This window comes from Rhinolophus hipposideros (genome assembly GCF_964194185.1).
Source record: "Rhinolophus hipposideros genome assembly, chromosome: 18".
NCBI lineage: Eukaryota > Metazoa > Chordata > Mammalia > Chiroptera > Rhinolophidae > Rhinolophus > Rhinolophus hipposideros.
This window is the reverse complement of record NC_138064.1, coordinates 48,470,073-48,495,403: the sequence shown is the minus strand read 5'-3', so window position 1 is coordinate 48,495,403 and position 25,331 is coordinate 48,470,073. Positions and strand designations below refer to the sequence as shown.

Sequence of the window (25,331 nt, the reverse complement as noted above, 5' to 3'; positions counted from 1 at the left end):
CTTGCTCCTCCTCCATAGTCCCTATTAAAATCTGTAAGATGCTAAATGCCACATAAAGTTACCACCTCTCTTCTTTCATGTTACAAAACAAAAAGGGAAACTTTTTTCACTGGAATGCAATTTATAGAAAGGCAATTACCACACATTTAAAAAATTTATTAAAACCTGAACTCTCACAATTAATTCTTATTTGCAATCTTAGGATGAAAACCAACTAATGCAGGTAACAAGAACATATATTGTGTCTTATTGTTAGCATAATTCAAACTTATAACGGATTTAACATGTGAAATTTCAATTTAGTTGTAAATACTGCTCATCATTTTCCTTCTACAATACTAAACACTTTCATGAGAAAACAATTTCTTCCTATAATATGTACAACCTAACACAACTCTGAAATTTTAACACCACACATAGATTTCATAAAGATCCTTATATATCCTGTTAGACATGTATGTGTACAGAAACACTAAAATTTACCATCCGTCAACTTTCCATATAAGTAACTAATCTATATGTATTACAAAAAGTAACATTCTTTCCTACAATGAAACAAACTATAGTTAAACTATGTACAACGCAGGTTTGAACTGCATGGGTCTATTTATACGTGGATTTTTTTCAATAAATACCCGTACTGTTTTCGATCTGCGGCTGGGAGTCTGAGGATTGGAGGGCCTACTATAAGCATTGATCTCTGTCATTTTATATAAGAGACTTGATATCAGTGGGGGGTCCTGGAACCAATCCTCCTTGGACACCAAGGGACAATTTAAGTTTTGGGGGAGACAAAAGATACACTCAACTTTTTGAGCACGCAGAGGGTCGGCACCCCTAAACCTAGCATTGTTCAAGGGTCAACTGTATAGTAAGTTGCTCAACTATTTGACAGGAGTAGGTTTATTTTACCAATTCATATTTTATGTACTTATATATATTCCACATTATAGTGACCACTTGATAAAGAACATTTTTATACAAATATGAGACACTACATATTAAGACTTTCCTCAGCTTTTTAAAAGAAATCTATTCAGTTTTCAAATTTTTCTGTTTTATGCCCCGCCCCTCCACCAAAAAACCCTCTTAATGACCTCGTATATCTTTAATACAGCTTTTCTACATCTCTTGAATCTTATAAATACTACAGAATTACTTATTAGAATTGAACTAGAGGGTAAGGGGGACGTGGGGCTCTAGACGAGGGTAAACGGGATCGAACACAAGTGATGGAAAGAGAACTGACTGGGTAGTAAACACACAATGTGAGATATAGATAATGTGTTACAGAATTGTACACCTGAAATCTATGTAACTTTACTGACAATTGTCACCCCAATAAACTTTAAAGAAAAAAAAATTGTATTGATCTTAAAAAGATATCAAGGAAAAGATTTTGAAAAGATGCACATAGCATTTTTAAAATTTTATTTCCTTAGTCACTACTTTACTGTAATGAAAATATTTCAGTTAGCTTAAACATGTTCCTTCCTCATTAAGCCTAAGTGATTAGATAAACTGGGAAGAAAGGAAAATTGCTGGAGTATCAATAATTCCACCAGTTTAACCCAAAACCTTTTTCAGACCTCTTTATTCTGTGTCAGAGAAAAATACCATAAATCCAAGTTTAACAAAATAAGTATAAAATAGTAACTTTAACATATAAAGAACATTTTATGAAACTTTGTACTTGCAGTATGCTGAGTGACACTATGAATTAACATTCTTGAGAAAGAATTACAAAAAGTATGCAAGAATAATCATCGGACAACTGTTTAATGACTTGTTTTCCAGGAATGTGGAATAATGAATTATTATTATGATTTATATCACGGGGACAACAGATATACTAGAACATGCTCCCCACACCTATTTTAGTATCTAACCACTTGAAAAATCCATTATCCTTTACTACCTAGTTTAAAAAGGTATAGTAACACTGTATAGCCGACCTCTGTGATCCAACACAAACCTATCTTTTAAGGGAGGCAGGGGTGGGTAGCCTTGTTTCTCTTAGCAATCTTGGCATCTACAAAATTGAGGATGTATTCTAATTAATTCAAGGTTCAAGTGACTAGTGAGTACTTACATGGTTGATCTATGGTAATTTTTTTATAGTAGTTTGTAACAACTGACTTGACTAAATCACTAGAATCCCAAGTATGCAAAAGAACAAATTTTCATATTCCAAATGTGATTTTGCATTCATATGTCTAGTGGACTAACACATGCGGTAATGGAGACATGGAATGCAATGATAACTAAAATTCAGATTACCTAAAATTTTATTAGAAATTGCTTATATACCTCCTCCTCTTACTTAATATTTTAACAGTGTTAAACTCTAAGAGTCATGTAGCAATCCAATTATTGCAACCAATCCAGAATTCTCTATGGTCCCACTTCTGATATAGATAACAACAAATGAAATGACACACAATAAAGAAAGCATAAAGATTATGAACAAACAACTACTTAGTAAGCTCACCTGATAATAAAGGTTTAAATTTAATGTATTTACCTTAACTCTTGATGATTTCCTAGATCCTTCACGAAAGGCCTGAAATAAAATGGAATTCTGAGTTAGTTTTTTTTAACTTTTTTAACTGGATATAATTAATATTTAAGCATTAACTAGTTCACTGAAGCTTTTTACTGAAGTCTTATAATAACAAAAAGTTTGGTAATAACCAATACCACCAGAACTAGAGGAAAGGAAATAAAGTCATCTACTAGAATACTGTTCTACTAAAAATAGAATGCAGACTATAAGAACACGAAAATGTGTATATGATACAATGCTAAGAAAAATTCTAAATTTTCTGTGCTCAATATTAAAACCATGGAAAAACTGAATGGGTATAAAAAATAGTATAGTAATTCCTGTAGAACTCAGCTCCCACCACTTCCTATCTACTCATCTAGAAAAACAGAAAACTTACTTTTTTACATTTTGAAATGTTTTGCTCTTTCTCTCCACTTTTTTTCCTTCTTTTATCATTAACCTTGGAAACTCTTGAAGCAGTTAAAGTAATCGATGTTGGGGTATGCTGAAATGCGGTATATAATTCCACAGGAACTTCATCACCACTCTCAGTTGCACTGGTATCACCATCTTCAAAGGCACAATAAAAATTATTGCATGTGTAATACATGCAAACAATAAAACAGGATTCCACATGAGAAACTATTATATCTACATCTTTCTGAAGAATAAACACATTTTTTCACTTCCTCACTCACAGTAAGATATATTTAAATGCAAACGACAAATATCAGTTCTCATAGATTAAACTAGAGAGGACACAAAAGTCTGACAACACACTCTGATGGTGTGACTGTGGAAAACAGGCACTTGCATACAATGCTAGCAGAAATTCACAATTCTCTCCAAAGGGTAGCCATATCTAGGCAAATTCTATATGCACTTACCCTTTCACCCAACATTTCCATTTCTAGGGATCTATCTAAAAATAAAATGGCTAAAGCATAAAAAAACATATCCAAGAGAGTTTTGTTGAAGGTAATATTTATAATAAAAACAAAACAAAAAATATTGGAAACAACTCAAATGTCCATCAAACAGGAATAGTTCAATAAACTATGGTTATTCAAAATTAATTGTACTGGTATCAACATGTTTTAAGCCGAAATCAAAGTTGTAGCAAATGTACTTCTAAATTCTGGTTAAAAATGAAAGAAATACTATTCCAAAAGATAAACTAATGGAGTCCCATTAAATTATACATACCATCAACATTCCTCAGTAAGATGTTTACATCTGACTAAAACTATGCAGGCCATTTATTCTCTCACTCACACTAATCCTAATTTCCTATAGATCCGTTTCACCCACCTGACATATTTTCCCTTTTCCGACGTTGTAGTAGCACCGCCCTCTCTTTATCCAAACTCCTACATGAAAATATTAACATGATTATTTATCAACTTGCATAAATTTAGATACAGAGCAGACTTATATATGATAAACTTTACAATTTCTCTAATGTTCTCATTGAAGAAAAAAAACGGCAGTATAAAATATACATACTATCCCTTGCCTCACAGTTTAGATTTGATCTAGCATTATTAGTAGAAGATGCCAGTTAAGTGACTAATTGCACTCTGTTAAGAAAATAACTTTTTACTTAGGAAACTAGGACATTTTTTTTCAAACTGAATATTAAAGCAAAAAGTCTGGGGAAAAATGTTAATGCAACTAAAATCACAAATTTCTTAAAATAAATGTACGACACTAAATTAGAATCTATTTGCGTTATACCATTTGTCTAAAATTATTCCCACTTTTGAAATAATAAACACTTAATATTTAATAATTAAGTAAAATATTTCATTATCCCCCCCATCATCCATAGTAACTGTTTTACCCCCAACCCCCAATGTTTTCGCTGCTTATCTTATTAGTCTAGAGGTCAAATAACACAAGATATTATTTTTCAATGGGAAAACAAGGGCTGTAGACCGAAATGCCTACAACTCAAGCAGACTTGCCTTACTGTCTACGAGGATATGTAACTGTCCTACCCCTCACTGTTAACTATCCTAGTCATCACAGAGTGATAAGCAGATATGGCTCAATTGACTGCCCTCCCTAATGGTCAGTTTTTAACCAACTCTTAACTGAATTCATCAACATTACTCTATCAAAAACTACCTGGCAAAAAGGCTGCTATCATAAAGTGAAACAAAATCACATAGAAAAGCCTCACTCATAGTAAAAAAAAAAAAAAAAAAAAAAGGCAAAATATAACACTAAGATTACCATAAACTGGCAAAAATCCAAGTCGGCCAAACACTCTTGTAAGGATTGGGAAAATAGGTATGCTTATCCATAACTGGTAGGATTCAAAATTGTGCAGCTACTACTGGAGGGGAATTTGGTGATATCTGACAAAATTTTACATTTATATTTACCCTTTTACTGAACAATCCCACTTGTATTTGCAATTACAAAAGACTGGAAAAAACTCAAATGTCCACTCAAAAGGGACTGGGTAAATAAACTATATTTGAAAAAGATGGTGCACCTTGATGCTATAGAGAGAAATAAGTCAATCTCTCTATACTACTATGAAGTGATCTTCAGCATATATTTCTAAAAGAAATAAAGATATGTGGCAAAAACTATGTACTACTTCTTACCTAAGTAAGGAAGGGAATACACACATATCTATTTCTAGTAAGAAAACAAACAATGGAAGGAATAATCAATTTTTTAAAAATTGTTATGTCTGGGGTAAAAGAAACGGATAAAAAAGTTACATTTACTTGAATATACCTTGTCTTAAATATCTGACTTTAGTACATAATTATAGAAAATAAAGTATAAAGAGCAATCCTTAAAAAATCAGAAATAACAAGGGTACTCATACATTTCAGTAGGAATGTAAAATGGTACAACCATTCTGCAAAACGGTTTGACAATTTCTTATAAAATTAAACATGCAACTATTATATGACCAAGCAATTACACTCTAGGGCATTTATTCCAGAGAAAACAAAGCTTAGGTTCAAAGCCTGTACACAAGTGTTTTTATCAATTTCATTTGTAATAGTCAAAAAGTGGAAATAACCCAAATGTCCTTCAAAGGGTGAATGGTGAAACAAACTGGGGTGCACATATACCCAGCAATATAAAAGAATGAAATACTAATATATGCAACAAATCAGCTGGCTCCCCAGGGAACTACACTGAGTGAAAAAGGTCACATACTGTATGGTTCCATTTATGTAACATTCTTGAAAGGACAAATTATAGAAATAGATTATTGGTTGTCAAAGGTCAGGGGGTGGGAGGGATAGGAGGTGGGTGTGGCTATAAAATGTAACATGAGGGATTCTTGTGATGGAAATGTTTTGTATCTTGATTGCGGTGTGAGGGATGTAAAAATAAAATAAAAATAAATAAATAAATAAATTTAAAAAAATGTTTTGTATCTTGATTGTATCAATGTCAATACCCTGCCTGTGATATTGTGTTAATAGTTTTGCAAGGTGTTACCACTGGAATACACTGGGTAAAGGTACACAGGATGTCTGTGTTGTTTCACAACTACATGTGAATCTACAAGCAACGTAAAAGGTTTATTTTTTTTAATCAAAAATAAAAGAACCTCATCAACATAAGTATGTATCCAGTTGGTGTTATAATCACATACTGAAATTCTTTCAAGGGACTTTAAATACAATAAAGTACACATCCCTTGTGGAAATTAAGAAAAGAAAAAAATTCTAAACTGTTTTACACAATCATATTGTTGGTGCTAGTGTTGGTATTGTTACTATTGAGACTGTTGTGTTTGTCTGTGGAATTAGGCAATTGAGTAATTGTGATATTTTAATTATATTATTATCTGTGTTGTTGAGAAGGAGAATAAAAGGAGATACAGATGGAACACAGAAATAGTTAAATGGTATACAGGCATCGAATTACAATGTTGTATACCTGAAACATATTATGTTATATACCAAAATCTTACCTCAATATATTTAAGTGCAATTTAATTTTGCAATTATCAGTATAAACTCATGTATTTTATCTTAAAAATAAACAAATAGACAAAAACATATTTCCTAGTTTTATCTACTAAAAAGATATAGGATCAGTGATCAATCCAGTAGGAAGGGGCAAAGCATGACTAGCTCTGAGACTCTGGTCTTGAAAACCAATTGTGACTTTGGGGCATAGATGTGTAAGATAAGCTTGAGACACTTTGTCCTATCAGCAAAAAAACTACCAAGTACCACACTATGGTATTTTCAAAAGGACTCAAGAGCCAACTTCAAGAGGTTCCCACTGACTAAATATGGGACAAAATTTGAACATCAATAAGGACATAATAACTGTAATAGACTGACATCCAATACGTTGAAATCCCTGAGTTCATAATGATACTTAAAATGTTTTTTCATTATTCTGGAAACTGATAAATAGAGCCTAAGATCCACAAACATTTATTCTGCCTTTCCTCATTGAAATATATCTTAAGAAAACTGAACAGTTAATATGGGGACATGTTTTCCTATAGAAATTTTCCAGTTAATAAGGGATGAGCAATAGAATTAACATGTCACTAATTTGCAACTCCTAATAAATTAATGGACCTAAAGAATCACTATCAATAATAACATGATTATTACGTGTCACTTGATAGAACACAGTCTATGAAATAGTCTGTGAGAGAGAGAGAGAGAAAGAGAGAGAGAGAGAGAGAGAGAGAGAGAGAGGGCAACAGAGAAAGAGAGAGACAGAAAGGAACCTAAATCTTATCACACACCTATTTATAGAAACAGATGACAGAGAAACCTTTTAAACCATGGTAATGCAATCAGCAAACTCATCAGGATAACCAATTCAGTTCCTTTAAAAAACACATTGCAAAGGAGACTGGGATTGATGAGACTAAGGAGAGTAGGTTTAGATTACTAGAGACATAAAAAGATGCATATCAAACAATCAATACTTTCACAGTAGCTGAATGATAATAAATTTGATGTATAGTAGTGGTTTTATGTTTATGGTTTTTAAAAAAGAATTATTTTATAGATACCGTGTTTCCCTGAAAATAAGACCGGGTCTTATATTAATTTTTGCTCCAAAAGATGCATTAGGGCTTATGTTCAGAGGATGTCATCCTGAAAAATCATGCTAGGGCTTATTTTCCGAGAAACACGGCATATACAGAAATATATACACATAAATACATATATGTTGAAATACATAAGGATACATATGAATGAAATAACATCTGGGATTTACATTAAATAATATGAAAGGGAGAAGAAATACATGGCAGTATAAATGAAACAAGATTCTTGATTAAAAAAAGACTGTTGATAATTGTCTTTTATTTTTATGTGTGAAATGTCCGTAATAAAAGATTTAAAAACAAAAAAACAGCAAAAAGGTGGAAAGATATTACAGACCTACAAAATTCTGTAAGAGAACGTCCTAGTAACTCTTTAACATAGTGCATTCCAGTAAAAAAGATACCATCACTTAGAAGATGCACTGTTATTTTATGCATCATTAATAAAGTAAAAATCCTAACAAAATAAACCATAACAGTTAATGGAAAAATTCTTCCTGATTTTAGAGATGTCAGAATAGAAAAATAAAAACATAAAAATGAAAAGTGTATTTGAACTGATGAAATACAGTAATCCATTAATTGTTTAATTTAGAATTCATACATAAACTTCTATTAACTAAAGATTACTTCAGTAAGATTCCTGGCTATCTTATCAGTACGCACAACTTACCTAGGCTGACAACGTTCACATAGATATGTATCAGGAATATGCTGCCTGTCAATCCCCATGCAGTCAATATGTTGCCAAACACTTAAAAAAGAAAGAAAAAAAACAAAAACCAGAACATGTAGAGTATTAAAATCATCCTCAAATTAAAATTTAATATTCCATTTAACTATCACTTAAAGTGACTACTTTGAGTTTAGTACTGTAAAAGGTGCTGTGAGGAATGCACAGAAATATGTCCTCAGGGAGCTAAAACTTTGAGATGTAAAAACAAGAGGACAAACATATAAAGCAAATATAATTTTAAATTGTAAAAGGTATACATTACAAATATTATTAGAAATCACAAAGTAGAAAGGTCCACACTATTTGGAGTTAATGGGAAAAAGCACCCTGAAGAATAACAAAGTTGAACAGAACCTCATTTGGGAAATTAGGAAGATATTTTTGTAAATTGTAGCCATGTTTCCTCAAGTAGGCAGAAATGAGGAGCAACAGCCAGAAGGCAGTTAATATATATGAAGAGGAATGTTCATTTTGAGAAATACAGGGGGGTAAACATGGATTAGTAAATTGAAGTCATATTAATAGGACTTAGGAATGTCAGGATGTGTGTAGATTTCCTCTAATTGGCAACAGGTAACAACTAGAGATGCTTTGATGGTATACAGTTGTTAATTCAAAGAAGTTAAGAAATTAGAAGCAGAAAAACTGAATAAAAGGCTTTCCCTGAGTTAAAGGAAGACAGAACTAGAATGATGGCAAAGAAGGTGATGTTAAAAAATCAAAGAAATATTCTATGAGGCTAGAGATTAAACCTACTCTGTTATCTATTTTTAATGGAATACATGGACCAGCATGAGGCAAACCTCAATTTATTATATTTGATTGCCAAGACTAAATTGGTCTAAAGTAGATATATATGCCTGTTTCTAGAAATAGTTTTAATTATTCTTTACAGAATAATTAGCCATTCTAATATATAAGCTACTAATTGCTATTGTATTGTTCTTTACTTCTTAACTAAGAATCTTGGAATAAAAATTGGTAGAATGTGGAAGGTAATGGAATATATACCAAAGATGTGGCAGGGGGTGACGGGGGTAAGCAGGGGAAAAAAAAGCAGATCACCTGATATGGAGGGTTACAATAACAAATTAAGTTGAATTTGGGGGATAAGCAATGATGTCATGCAGACAACAGAAGAAACAGAACTACAAAATGAATAAAGGATCGGAGCTCTACATGTCAAACTTGAAAGATGAGTATGTGCAGTAGGTACATGAAAATACACAGAGGCAATATAAAACAAGAATAGAAAAGATTAAGCCTTGCAATACACTACAGGTTAAGCAGTAGAAAAATAGAATAAAAAACAGATTCATAACAAAGAGAGCAGTTGCTGAGAAGTAAATACCTTGAGTAATCCAAAAACTGTGAACTGGTCCTTCAAGAATTTGTAGATAGGTATAAATTCTAAGGACTATTTCACTATTTTCTAATAAAGATAATCCTATATTATATATAGATCATTGTAATTAAATCAAAAGAAAAACACTGTTTAGATTATGCATTAAAATAAAAACATTGCAAATGGTATGTGATTTATCACCTTAGACAAGATCAGCTAAGAGAAAGCTATTTTATGATTGGTTAAAATATGAATTGAAATTTTCTAACAAGTAGCTAATTAAAAAAGAATGAGAAAAACAAGTTATCATTGAAGTTATTTTTTAAATTTACCTCCTAAATAAATTTACTGATGTGATTGCTCATGATAATGATATGTGTCACAGGTAATAAGAATTTATTTTTAAACTTGAAAAGGTACAATATGTTTTTATTAATATTAACTCAAAGTATTAATATTACAACTTTCAATAAAAATATCAAATTCCACTTGACTAATTCTCCCCTTTGTAAATCAACTTTTTGAAATATAACCCTAAATGCATGTTTATATCAATAATATCCAACCCCTAATCATTTAACCTAATAAATGGGACCAGTATTACAAAATCATGCAAAGTAATTTATATTTGGCTCTAGGACACATTTTTACACTCACATTCAAATATGGATATATGCTATACTATTTTAAATAAATAATGAAGCTATGCCACAAGGACCAGACTCAGGAAACTGTGTAGAGCTATCAAACTTCCTTATCCTCTACAGTGCACTGCTTAAATACTCTCTGCTTCCCACACTATGCAGGGGATGGACTTAGTAACTTTTAGGCTGAAATCCTACTATTCCCTCTCCATCCTCCCCAACTCCCTCCCACCAAAAAAAAAGAAAAGAAAAAAGAAAAGAAAAAAGAAAAGAAAAGAAAAGAAAAGAAAAAAGAAAAGAAAGGAAAACAAAGTCCCACTTTCTGTCCCAATCACACCTTCTCTAGGGGAAGAGGCCTTTCTTGGTGGTTGAACCAGGGTTGGGGGAGGGGAGACTGTGGTTCTGGTTCAAGGAGACTCCAGAGTGCTGCAAGGTTCAAGTCAAAAGGAGGTGAGAGAGTCAGGTCAAACAAACATCAATCAAAATGTATAATTTCCCCCATACTGGAAAATCACAGTTGACTATACAGCACAAATAATTCCAAAGGAAATATACAGGACTCAATTATCTTCTCATTTCTATCGTGTTTACTACTATATGTAGTTATATTACTATTGAATGAGTGAAAAGAGACATGTGATCCTATATGAATAATGATCAGAACTGATTGCCTATTACTCAGTTAGCAATGAGGAATTCTAATCAATTCTAAGATAGCTTTTTTCCCATAGGGGCTTTTTCTAAGAGCAAAACAGATGGCATCAATAGTAGCGGAACTCTCACTTTAAAATGCATTCATTAATTCCTTCAAAAGGAATTAATTATCTTCTCCAACATTAACAACCAAAAGTTAGCAGCAGTCAAAAAATAAATAAATAAGCTACTGGCATGAAATATTTTACCTGCATTTGTCACAACAGATCATGTATCCATCATCATGTGTAAAACCACATATGCACCTGGTTACATCAGTACCATAACTTCCATCCTCGGAGGTGCTGATTGTAGTAGCGCTGGAAGTTTCATCAAAATTAGGAGTGGTAAATATGCCTACTTCATTTTTGCTAATAAGAACGGATGGAGGAGGGGAGGCCGGCGGTGTTGGAGGAGGACGAGCACCATAATTATGGTCCTGGATAATTGAACACAAATATAGCACAACATAATTCCAACAGTGATACGAACTAAGCAACTTAAAATTCAATCCTTAATTTGAATACTCAAGATATAAAATTGGCCCATTTCTTCCTTAATAGCTTTAAAATAATGACTTGGTGAAGCTAGATATTAAACCATAGTAGTATCTACAACCTTGGTCACCTTCACAATGACTTTCCTCAAATCCCAATCCCTTCACCCCCCAAATCAGAAGATATCTTCACAGTCCTCTGGTCATATAATCCCACCTTCAAGATAAAAGCAGATGTAAGATGTGAGAGCAGAGGTAAAAAGAAAAAAAACAACCTCAGGAATATGGAGGCTAAAGAATAATCAAAACAACTACAAAAGGCACATTATCACTATAAAGTATTAATAGGAATTTTTTTAAATTGGGTATGTCTTATTCTGGTATAAATCATAAAAATCTCTCACAATTGTACCTCAATAATATCAGAAACGTATCCAGTTCTACAACTGTTTCTATCTAAGCTCTGCCTCTTACAGCTATAGAACACTGAATAAGTCAATGTAGATAAACTTTCATCTTTTCAGCTATGAAATGGGGATGGAAATTATACGTATCTATCTCACGAGATCGTTTTTGAAGATTAAATGAGATAATATATGTAAAACTGCTTACCACAGAGTCTGGCACAAAAGTGCTCAATAAATGGTAAATACATAATTTACTATATAAATTACTATATAATTTAGAATTAACTATAGATAGTACAATTCTACCTAGTCTTTTTATAAAGGAATGAATTATAACATGAAACTATTAATAGCATAAAATATAAAATAACAGTAATACCAATAAAACTTAGGGAATTCCTCTTACGGAATTTTAATCCCTTGAATAAATGTAGATCAATGAAAAATTAAACAAAATTATATCTAATTATTTAGATAGTATAAAACAAGTATGCTTTTAAAATAGTTTTAAGCACAATATCACACACATCTATTTTTAACCTCTAGATATAAAAAATACCCTTCTAGAGAAATGCTTGACACTTACCGCATAGGGCAAACCAATGTAACTGTGTGAATGATGCGAGCTGCTGGTATATAACTGGTGGGGATAACTGTTGGATTTCTCAACTACCACAGGGCTAGCTTCTACGGATTCTGGTCTGGAGGGAAAAAAGTTGCATTAAAGAGAATTCCATTCATTTTTTCCCCTTTTAATCAATTTAAAATTATAAGCACTTTTTTTTGTTGGCTATACAAATAAAATGTTTTTTCATAGCAGGTACACACCCTGTGGATAAGATAGATGTTACCTAGATTCCATGTCGTAACAAAATTTTTATTTAATTAAAGTAAATATCCCACCTTGGAGTTCAAATATAGTTTCCCTCTCTATCACTAAAAAAATATTACTAGAGATTAAACATATTTAATATACTTGGTGGCACTGGGGACACTATGCACAGGGGTGGAGAAAAGTGGTAGGAATAATTTAAACAGGACTAAGGACTGTTTATGGACTGTCTGTATGGACCCCAATTTGAATGTGAAGTATACATTTCAATGTTCAAAACTACAGATGGTCCCCGGCTTTCAGTGGTTCAACTTAACGATTTTTCTACTTTAGGATGGTACAAAAGCAATACACATTCAGTAGAAGGTGGCTAAGCTAAACTATGACGCTTGGTAAGATGTATTAAATGCATTTTCGACTTACGAAGGGTTTATCGGGATGTAACCTCATCGTAAATCAAGGAGCATCTGTGCATGTCAGTGTGCCAAGGTATCAGGAAGCCTTGAAAATCCCCGTAAAGTTAAGAAATAGGAAACCTTACAATGAACCAAGGTTTGCTTATAAAAACCACAAGCAGCAGCCTAAGGTGAGATCCACAGCTGTGGCCTGGTAATGGCTAAATGGTATCCTGATACAACCGGGAATAACAGCTCACCACTGGGGTTGACTTGTGAAAGCTCCCTGGCCTAGCATTTTAGGTACATCACTTTCTCAACCTGTTTATCCCCGTCAACCCTCCTGAGCCCTATGCTGGTCATTCCTATCGATCAGTGTGGTAGTGAACCTACGTCTGAAGCCAATTAACACTAACATTATTTTCTCCCTTGCATTCATACATGACTTGCTTCTGTGGCTTTATCCTTATCATAGCCATTTGAGATGCTTGTTTTAGAATAACCCTTATCCTACCTGTTATCCAAAACGTTTCCTTAGAACTTAGTACTAATTGCACTCTTCATGGTCTAAGATTTCTTAATAGTTCTCAATCTTATTAATCATCTTTATAACACAGCCCCTGAAGCCCCAGTGAGCATTTCCTTCTTCAGATGCATTTATTGCTTCAATAAGATGTGGCAGACAGCACAGCGGGGAACCCTAGCCGTGAGTATAACACACAGTACAAAGTGACAATGATGACCATTTGGCTGCATTCAGCAGCTTACTGTTGAGTCAAAGTCAAGAAATGATCTTATCTTAGTATTCTGACCCTCCCCACAGTGAAACATTTGCCATTTTCTGCTCACAGTCTTCTCAAATCTGCATCTTATCACTATTAACATAGCTTTCACTACATAAAAGAATGAACCTGGAGATATTATTATACAGTCTCTATTCCAAAGAAGTCATATAGGCATTAAAATAAGAGCAACCCTAGTAAGGCTAGAAGGGGGTACCACTGTTTTTTACCAATTCACCCAGAAAGTTTATTCCTCCACTTTGCTTCCATCTATAAATTCCATTCATAGATTGTTTTTTTTTAAGTTTCTTAGTGGATTTACCTTATAGTCACAGAAGCACACAAACTAATTCACAAGTAGTTCTATAGTGATGTTCACTACATGTTTAAGGTGCTTTGTTAGATGCTACACAGAAGAAAAAGGACATCTAAACTATACTCATAGTCCTCAAAGAGTTTTTCATCTTGGGAGGATCTTGGGGTTAGCAAAAAAAAAAAAAAGTACACAAAAACACCATACAAGGCAAAAATAGGGTAATGCCGTAAGAGTAGTATGGGTAAATGCTTAACAAAACTGTTTCCTCTTCTGAATCAGACTTTGATCTTTAGTTAACTTTCTACCTCTCTTCCCCTAAAAACCTGATAAGCTAATTTGCTGTATTGCTAGGCACATTAATAAAAATGACCCTTGGTTGGTAAATTAATTTTACCTGGATTGGGAAAACTATAAATACAAGGTCTGACAAGTTTGCGAACTTGCCACCGTGCGCTTACATTGGCAGCACTGTACAAACAGCTCGGGAAGGTTTCACAACCTTGGTATATCAGTGTCTCACAGCTGTGTTCGTGTGGACGTGTGACGGTGTCTTGTTGAGTGACATTCATTATTTTTGTACGTTTTTGTGTGCCATCGTGAGACTGTCTGAGCTTGAATTAGAGCAACGAACAAACATTAAATTTCTTGTTAAACTTGGCAAGAATGGAAGTGAAATCAGGGACAGGTTAGTCCAAGTTTGTGGAGATAATGCCATGAAGAAAATGGCAGTGTACAAATGTAGTAAATGTTTTTCTGAGGGGAGAGAATGTGTCACTGATGAAGAGAGGTCAGAGCAGAACTGACAAAAACATTACAAAAACGAATCAAATTGTGCGTCAAAATCATCGGCTGAACTGAGACACATAGCAGACCAAGTAAACATCGATAGAGAAACAGGAAAATCTTAACTGAAAATCTTGGCATGAGAAAGGTGTATGCAAATAGTCCCAAAGGAGCGCACCGATGAACAAAAGCTAAGGAGAGTAGAAGTTTGCCAAGACCTTTCGGAGAGGCAAGACGATGTTTTGGGCCGTGTTATCACTGGTGATGAAACATGGGTGTAACAATATGACCCTGAAACAAAGCGTCAAAGTGCACGATGGAAGTCAGCCAATTCTCCACGACCAAAAAAGTTCTGTCAGTACAAATCAAGAGTCAAAACGATGTTGCTAACCTTTTTTGATATCAGAGGGATTATTCATTATGAATTTGTACCAACTGGACAGTTAACCAAGTTTACTATTTGGAAGTGCTGAAAAGCTGCATGAAAAAGTTAGACAAAAACAACTTGAACTTTTCGCCAACAATTCATGGCTCTTGCCACGACTATACAGAAGTTCACACGTCACTGTCTGTGAGGGAGTTTTTAGCCAGTAAACAAAAAACTGTATTGGAATAACCTTCCTACTCACCTGATCTGGCCCCCAATGACTTCTTTCTTTACTCAAAGATAAAGGAAATATCGAAAGGAGGACATTTTGATGACATTCAGGACATCAAGGGTAACACGATGACATCTGATGGCCATTCCAGAAAAAGTTCCAAAATGTTTTAAAGGGTGGACTAGGCACTGGTGTCAGTGCACAGCTTCCCGAGGAGAGGACTTCACAGGTGACTGTGGTGATATTCAGCAATGAGGCATGTGGCACTTTTTCTGAGTTTGTGAACTGTCAGACCTCGTACTCGATGAGGATACCACAGATTTGAACTTCCCCACGATGCAGGGATTCCAGGGCCCTTGCAGGGAACCTGGAAGCTCTGCTTATGCGTGTTGCAAGAACTATGGGCTTCCGAGTGACACGAGGCTTCTGTATCAGGGAGACTCACAACATGGATCTTGTCTACTTGCACCTGATCAGTCACCTGAGAAGCCAAAAGAAATAGCTACTGGATGGCTGACTACACTCCTGCATGGCCTCCCAGAGAGGAACATCTGATGCTAATCGCTCACAAGCTGTGGCTCCTGTCCTACACACCATGTAGACTAGCGCCAAGCACGGTCTGTGATAGTTATAAGTCTGCATGTTTAGTCGAACCTAAAAAGACCCCTTGAAGGAGTTGCAGAAGGTCGAAGTTCTAGGCTCTAGACTCGAGGGTTTTCAAGAGAAGGGCGCATCTACTTGAGTAACAGGAAGGCAAAAAATTACACTATGAGGTTTCATTAAAGGTGAGAATGCTCCTGAAAGATATGCAGGATTTTGAACATTTGAATTTTATACCAGATATGTATCTCCTATTGAAAAACATTAATTTAAAAAAACAGTAATGGGCGAACGGATGGCTGTTGGTTAGAGCACCAGCTCTGGGCAACAGGGCTGCTGGTTCGATTCCCACATGGGCCAGCGAGCTGCACCCTCCAGGAAGATTCTAAACATACTAGAATGAAGTCAATGAGCTGCTGCTCAGCTCCCGGGTGGCCAGATGGCTCAGTTGGTTGGAGCGCGTCCTCTCAACCACAGGTTGCTGGTTTGACTCCCACAAGGGATGGTGGGCTGTGCCCCCTGCAACTAGCAACGGCAACTGGATCTGGGAACTGAGCTGCGCCCTCCACAACTAAGACTGAAAGGACAACAACTTGACTTGGATAGAGCTGATGAGTCCTGGGAAAAACACACTACTGTTCCCCAATAAAAAGTCCTAGAAATACACACTGTTCCCCAATGAAGTCCTGTTCCCATTCCCCAATAAACCTTAAAAAATAAAATAAAAAAACACCACCACCACCACCACCACCAGTTGCCAGTTCGATTCCTCAAGTCCCGCAAGGGATGGTGGGCTCCACCCCCTGCAACTAAGATTGAACATGGCACCTTAAGCTGAGATGCCGCTGAGCTCCCAGATGGCTCAGATGGTTGGAACATGGGCTCTCAACCACAAGGTTGCCGGTTCGACTCCCGCAAGGGATGGTGGGCTGTGCCCCCTGCAACTAGACATGGAGCTGAGCTGTGCCCTCCACAACTAAGACTGAAAGGACAACAACTTGACTTGGAAAAAAGTCCTGGAAGTACACACTGTTCCCCAATAAAGTCCTGTTCCCCCTCCCCAATAAAATCTTTTAAAAAACACAAAAAAAAACCCAACAAAAAAAACAGTAATGATGGAGAAAGATGACATCCCATGCACAGGAAAAAAGATAGGGAAAAATGGCATGGGGAGTCTTCGAGGAGCATGGAGAGGTCAGTTAGACTTTAGGATAGTGTTTATTTATTTAGCTGTTTCTCAAAGTAATATACAACCCCCTGTAATAGATGGAAGGGAATTTTTCTCTGTAGATTTGGATTTAGAGAAACATTACATTAAACTAGGATTATAGGTGATCTGTGTACCAACATCATTGAACAGATTCCAGAACTTGCACAAATTTCACGGCAGTATTCGGTGTTAAGTGGTAGCCATCCAGGAAGATTCTAAACATACTGAAATTTTTTTCCTAGCTCAAAATTAAAATAGCAACATGTTAAAACTTTCTGTTACTCACAGAGCCCCCTGGGGACTACATCCATAGACTTCAGTTTGACTAGCACAAATTAAACAAATATTGAAAGCCTAATGTTTGCTAAGGACTATGAGAGACAGAAAGATAAGACAGTGTCTCTGCTTTCAAGGAACTTACAATTATATAGTTGTCATTCATTCCATAAACATCTGAGCACACATTAAGCAGAAGACACTGAGCTGCTGGAAATGAATTCTAACAAGTGTATCAATGATTGCAGTAGTGCCATCAGAGGTAGGCACAGGGGCCCTTCATAACAGTCATCATATTCAAGCAAGTTTTAAAGAATACTTTAAAGTTAAAGTTAACCAGCCCAAGAAACACAGAGGTGGTGAAGTGGAGAAGTTATTCCAGACAGAGGGCATACACACAGAGAGACAACACAGACACATTTAAGCATGTTTCACTGAACGTGGTAGACCATCAGCATCACAATCACATGTAGTGCACGTCATAATTTTTACAGCTCTACTTAACCAAATGAATCAAAAATTTTAAAAATCAGGCTCAGAAATCTACATTTTGATAAGCACCTTAAATTTTATATTCACTGATGTTTAGGAATCACAGAATAAAAAGAACTGCTAAAAATCAGAGCGGAGAAGAGTTAAAGGTATGGAGAAGGGGCCAGAGATGAGGGCAGGTACGTTAGGCAAGGACCAGTTCAAAAAGTAGCTTGGGTATCCAGCTAAAGAATATGGTCTTTATCCTGAAAAACTATACAGACACACTAATGGTTTGTTTCTCCCCCAAGCAAGGTTATGATGTGATCAGTGTAGCAGCATGGCAAGAAAAAGCTGAAGACTTCCAATGTGAGGTTGAGGAATCTGTACATAATTCTCCCAGATTTAGAAGATTCAGAAGTCCTGAACCTGATCAGAGCATGTAAAAAGTATCACCCCCTTCCCCCATCCCTGCTGACAAACAAGGTACCTTTGCTCAGTTCTTTCCTTCACTGAAAAACTTACTACTCTGTCTAGTTTCAAAATAATCCTCATGAGTGTATGATGGCCAGGGTCCAAACTGGTAAACCTTTTATCTAAGAAAAGAATATTAAAATGTGCAACTTGCTATTACAACTAATAATTCTGTAATTTTACCCTTAAGTTCCTTCAATTATCAAGTACGGGACCAACCCATCTTGTTGATTTACCTACATTAATTTTTTATTAGGTATATAAGAACACAGGGTGCATTAACCATTCTTATATTCATCTGCTATTTAGATGCTTTCAGTGACAGTGTGGAAATAAAAAACTTCCAAATATTGTATTACTTGAAGAAGACTTAACTCTTGGTGAAACTCTTGGTAATTTCTCAATCTATTAATCATACTACCAACAAGAAGCTCCCAATAATTCTCTAGAAGCCTTCCTTCTTATAATATGCTCTTTTTATTTTTATTTTTTTATTCAAGGTTTATTTGGTGTTTTAGTTGGTATGATACTTGGGTAGTTGGCTGCATTATTTATATGCAGACTTTTATTTTTACATTACGTACCAATGTACACTACTCTGATACATATAGTACACAAAATAAAATCCTTTAGAACAGTTGTGCGTAGGACATGCAATTTTGGATTTATACATTGGATCCTCAGATGTTACTAGTTGGAGAAAAAAAAGTTGGATTAGGCATGTAGGGTAAAGGAACTAGAAGCTATACAATGCACAGTAAACACACAACAGTTTGAAGGGCAACTGTTGCGTGTGCAACATTGGCAATGGTGGTGCCTTTGAGGAGATGGAACTATTTCACACTAACCAGTTTAAGACCACACAAGGTAAGTGCCACCCAGCATTGGGATATACCGCCTTTTGCCATGTATAATGCGCGCCCATGTATAATGCACACCCACGTTTTGGGCCCAAACTTCCAGGGGGAAAAAACCTTTCGTTTTAATTTTTTATTTATTTAGGTACTTGTTTTTTGTATTATAAAGGAATTTCAGTATTTGTTTTTTAACATTATGGTACAAGAAATTTTATGTACCGGTAACAAAAGTACAATATTTACGCATCATAGGAGGCCAAGAACTCGTTGTTGCAAGAGTGTCGTAAGTTCAACAAAGCCGTATTCCAGGGTATTATTTTGCATACGGATATCGTTATTGATTTCTAGAGTTACACTTTTAACTCATAAGCATAAATAAAAGAAATAAGAACATTTATATAGATATGGAGTTAGTACTACCCATGTATAATGCGCATCCTTATTTTTCCCTCACAAATTTGGGCAAAAAAGTGAGTATCATACACAGCAAAATATGGTAGCTGCAGAGTTTTATGAACCATTCTATTTCTAACTTTAGGAAACTGGTGGTTTTCCTATGCTGTCGTAATATTACTGATCAGTCACAGGTCAAATGACAAGGTCAATATGCAGAACCTCTAACTAAAATCCTGTTGTACCCAAGACAGTGAAGTAGCATGACATCAGAAGATTTTTAAACTGCAGCTCTTTTTGGATCCCCCAAAGTATATCTGCACTCTTCAATCGGGCCTCATCCTCAGGTATCAGGGTCACCTTCACAACATCTGAGATTCCATTCTGTCCCAAGATGCAAGGAACTCTAAGGAAGACATTACCTTTTATTCCACAGGGACCCTTAATCACGGTGGAAACTGGATATACCTGCCTAAGATTCTGCATTGCACTTTCTGCCTAACCTGCCACAGACAGTCCAATAGCCCAGGATGTGTAGCCTTTCTATGTGATCACCTCATAAGCACTGTCAATCATCTGTATGTGAACTTCCTTCCACTGTTCCTTATCTGCATCAGTGACTAAATCAGGGCGCAGTTTCTTGCGAGAGACACCAGCAACATTCATTCCACTGCATACAGGCACACCAGTCTTCATGCTCCCTAAGGACCCACCCGACAGCTTCATGGGTGAATTCCCTGTCTTCCCCCATTAGGTAATGGAACCAGGCTGAATCCATATTGCAATCACTTCCAATAACAGGATTTTTGGGAAAGCTGCTTATCTTCCAAGCCACATAAGTCAAGCTATACACTGGATTGGAAACAATAAGCAATTTGCAGTTGGGGATGTATTTTACAACGTTAGGAATGATGAATGTAAAGATGCTCACATTATACTGGACCAAATGAAGACACCTTTCTCCCTCTTGTTGACCACCAGCATCACAATCGCCTGTAGTGCATGTTATAAGTTTTACAGCTTTACTTAACCAAATGAATCAAGCTGTGATAATTACTAGTTTGGAATTTACGGTCACATTATAGTCTTTACCAGAGACAATTTGTGCTGTTCTAAGGAAAAGGCTGCCATGTTGGAGATCCATCATCTCTCCCTTCAATTCATCTTCCATGACATCAACAAGAGCAAGTTCATCTGCCAAGCCCTTCATTAGGATACTGATGGCACAGGCCATGCCAACAGCACCACCCCCAACGACTGTAATCTTATTCTGGGGGCTTTGTTCTTCCTTGAGAGCTGCCATACTGGACTTAGAACCAAAATGAACTGGGAAGTGCAAGGCAGGTGGGTGGGTGCCGGTGGCACTGTATCTGCACTTGGCAGCAGCTGCTCGGGTCTATAATGTGTTTTTTAAATCTCACCAACTTGGTGTCATTTGCCAAATGTGCTTCAAATGATCTTTTCATTCACTTAGTTACTAGTTATTATAGGACATGCCAAACTTCTTTGAATTTACTTTTCCCCTTAACGGACTGTTTTGAATTCTGAAAACTGTTTATTAGGTTGTTTTATTTATAGCAGAATCTTTTATTTGGCTGTTTAGCCACACAAAACTTGAATCAGTTTTAAGTACCTATTTTTGATCTATAGCACATAACCATAGAGCTTCCAAAGAGGGATCTTTGCATAGACTCTCGAGTTGGGAACATAAAATTATATTTTCAACTCCTACTTTTAACTATATAATCTGGGAAATTTCATCATTTAATCCGGGATCTTTGCATAGACTCTACAGTTGAGAACATAAAATTATACTTTAAACTCCTACTTTTAACTACATAATCTGGGAAATTTCATCATTTAATCTCTCATCAATTAAAGAGAATGTAATTTTAAATTTCCAAGGCAAAATACAATTTCCAAGCAAAAGTACCATTACTTGTTAAAATTCTTATGCTGGAGAATTTTCAGTCCCTCCTTCTTCTATGTTCTGTCCTGATGTATTCTATCATTGTCAGCACACAGTCACTCAGGTAATAGATGTAGTCAATTTCAATCTCTCTCTAGTCATTATTTTAATTCTGCTAGTTTCCTACTGATTTTTAGTATTTTCCTGCTTCTTGAAATAGGTACTAACTAGAACTACTACTTTAAAGAACTATAACATTCAACTCATTGAAATCACACCAATTGTATAAGAATTTTTTACATACAAGGGACATTCCGTTCAACTCCAGAGTGCTTTACGTCTTTCTGCAATGGAGAGGCTGTAAAATGTTTCTAGTTTTAGTTCTGTCTCTCCGAAGCAACTGAAATACAATGAGCTAAGATATGAGCACTCAATAATCTTTCCTATATAATAAGCCAAGAGACATTCAAGCAATATGCCAGGCCATGTGGTTGGTGCTGCAGATACAGTGTTATATAATAAAACAGATGTGTCTGTATTCATGAAGCTTGTATTTGAGTAAGAAGATTCAGAGAGGTTATTCAGATACTATTTTAAATAATGTGGAGAGGGAAGGTCTCACTGGAAAGTTATATTTGAGCTCAGCTAAGACTATGCTAAGAACAAAAGAATGTTCCAGGCAGAGGGAACAGCAAGTACAGAGGCCCTGAGGCAGAAACAAATTTAGAATGTTCAAAAGAACAAGGAAAATAATATCAATGTGGGAGTAATAGTAGGCTAAGGGGAGAATATTGAGTAGAGATTAGAGAAGTGGGGTGTTTGGAGCCAAAAGAAGTTAGGATTTTAAGTGAAACAAGTAATCCCTGGGAGGTTTTCAAGTGGAAGAAACATATGATTTGGTTTATGCTCAGAAGAACTGCATTAAGTTCTACATAGAGAATGAACTGTAGGAGGCGAAAATGGAACATGGGGACACTGCAGTGTCCAGACAAGAGATGACAAAGACTTGGACGAGAAATGGAGAGAATTGTACTGACTCTAAATGTATTTTGCAGGAAGATACAGGACTGACAAATGAATTAGATGTGAAGGGTGAGGGAAAAGGAGCCATCAAGAATGACATCTTAGGGTTTTGGCTTAAGCAACGGGATAGAGATGGAGTTATTTAAATAAAAAGATGAGCCTAGATTTAAAAAAAAAAAAAAAAAGATTTTGGGGCAGGAGAGCTAGCAAAAAATGAGAAAGAGTGGCCAATTAAATGTTATACCTAGAAAGCCAACAGAGTTAAATCTTTCTAGAGCTCACTAGTACTATGTTAGTGGCAGAACAAAACTAGAAACTCAGATTCTGTTTAGTACTCAGTCAACAAGTGAGCATTACTACGTTGCCAGGCATAGTACTAGGAGGAGCTCTCCTCCAACATAATTCACCTCTAACTTATACATGTCACATTTACTAATTTGCCCACCTCACCCTAAAATACACCTAATTATATAAAAGCTCACTATAATGATTTCTAATGATACCAAGGGCTATTTGGTAGTAATAATATTAAAAGGTATGTACAATGTCAGCAATCATGTTCCCAGTCTCTGAGAGGGAAATGTAATTTGGTTTTTCTTTTTAAAAGGTTACTAAAGAAGAAATTTAAATTCCCTGTTTATACCTCTTCCCACTTTCCAGCTCTAGAAGGATTACCCATCTTTTTTTTTCTCTTATTTAACCAATTTAGGAATTCAGATGGTTGGAACAGAAAAGGTAAGTTTTATCCATTAGGATAAAAAAACATACAAGTCTAATAAACAGGTGAATTCTGGCTCAACTTTCCTGTCTATCTAGTGATAATGGAGTCTAGATTTACTTTTACATTTGTTATCCTTGAGCAAAGACCTAAAAATACCATTGTTATCTGCAGTCATTTATTATATTGAATTTACTACTCCTAAGAAAAACTGAAACTACTACTTACATGCACCATATATTAAAACAAAGTAGCTATGTTATATAAATCACTCTTTGTAATAATATAAGTAAAGGTATTACGATAGGAAAGGCCTAAAACCAACATGTCAGTTCTGCCTCTGCCACTTACCTGCTCCCTAACTTGTTTCCTCACCTATAAATTAAGAATAACAATATCTACTTCATAGTTATATCTTTATCTTTCTTATTCAGAAAGACGTAGGTTGTTATGATCTCATTTTTACAACTGTCATAGCTAGCCTAGGTTTCTGTCTTCTTTTCTCCTCTGCGACCCTACTACTTTGCTAGCTAGTCCTCAGCTTCTCTATCCATACAGTAGCCGCTAGACATATGTGCTACTGACCACTTGAAATGTGGCCAGTTCAAATTGACAGGTGCTGTAAATATAAAATACATACCAGATTTTAAAGACATAAACATCTAATTAATATTTTTATACTGATATGCTAAAATGATAATACTCTAGATATATTCATTTAAACATTTAACAAAATTAATTTCACCTTTAAAAACCTTTTTAAGTAGGGTTCAAAGTTTACACTTGTAACCTGAACCTATAGTACAACACTTTCTGCACAGTTGATGCTTAAAATGATGATCCAAAATGTGCTTTCTCTTGGATTGTTAGTATTCTCCTATGAAATTATGCTAGAAGCAATAAGTCTACTTCTAGTATTAGCTTACATTGATGGACATGCAGTTAATCAAAAAACTTTTAGAGCTTGCTGGTAAGAAAGGTGGTCTCATTATTCCAGTTATGGTCATTTTGCTAATAAAGTTTTTAAAAATGCTTACACTTAGCTCAACATTCCCTTTAAATATATCGTTACCTTTCCACATTTTCAATTGTACCAAAAATTACACCAGGCATTAGCGAGAAAACCGGCCAGTTACTATGTTAACCTGTATGTCGTGATTAGTATTTTCCAAATCTCAGGACAAACAAAATGCAGATAAAAGCTTCCTGCAAAGATCTAAAACTGCGAATATGCAGGTTTTTTTAGGGTATCTTAGAGTCTCCCCTACAGCTGTTGGCTTCAGCTCAATTTCTATTCACCAAGATCTGGGTTTTGTTTTTTCTTAATGCTTTGTATAGTAAAAAGTTACTTTTAAAGAAAACATCTATCAAATTTGACTATGGGAATGTTTGCAATTGCTTAAGAAAAAACTTAGGCTAATGCAACAAAATCTTCTTCTTACTAAAACAGATATCCCTAAGTCAGTCTATCAATATTCACTATCGGTTATTCCTAAAGTTTAAAACCATTCTTAGTTCAAACTTTCAGGGAGAGCCAACCTTACCATTCTTGGCAAGGTAATGGGGAATAGAAAGGAGTAAAATACAAGATCCCTAACTCTGAAGGAAAGGCAAAACAAACCCAAAATTTTTCACAACTTAGTGATGAGAGGAAAACAAATATGTTACAAAGAATAAACTGGACTTGGTGGGATTAATGAATTTTATTTTAGAGACACAATCCAAGAGCAAATGTTACCAAGTAGGGACATACTGGACT

The 25,331-nt window shown here is 35.3% G+C and overlaps 1 protein-coding gene and 1 pseudogene across 4 annotated transcripts in view; both read right to left on the bottom strand.

Moving 5' to 3' along the window:
* Window positions 1-25,331, bottom strand: part of KMT2E (lysine methyltransferase 2E (inactive)) — a 76,359-nt gene that overhangs the window by 27,906 nt on the left and 23,122 nt on the right. For all 3 annotated transcript variants that reach the window (XM_081079969.1, XM_081079971.1, XM_081079970.1), the window contains 6 exons: window positions 12,521-12,635; window positions 11,241-11,470; window positions 8,287-8,367; window positions 3,860-3,918; window positions 2,946-3,118; window positions 2,525-2,563 (listed from right to left, as the gene is read on the bottom strand). In XM_081079969.1, the coding sequence (XP_080936095.1) occupies window positions 2,525-2,563; window positions 2,946-3,118; window positions 3,860-3,918; window positions 8,287-8,367; window positions 11,241-11,470; window positions 12,521-12,635 (697 nt within the window). The remainder of the gene's footprint in view (window positions 1-2,524; window positions 2,564-2,945; window positions 3,119-3,859; window positions 3,919-8,286; window positions 8,368-11,240; window positions 11,471-12,520; window positions 12,636-25,331) is intronic.
* On the bottom strand, window positions 19,174-21,210 carry LOC308510243 (L-lactate dehydrogenase A chain-like; annotated as a pseudogene). Its single transcript has 2 exons — window positions 20,964-21,210; window positions 19,174-20,915 (listed from the first exon to the last, which is right to left on the bottom strand). The product of its transcript is annotated as an L-lactate dehydrogenase A chain-like (transcript).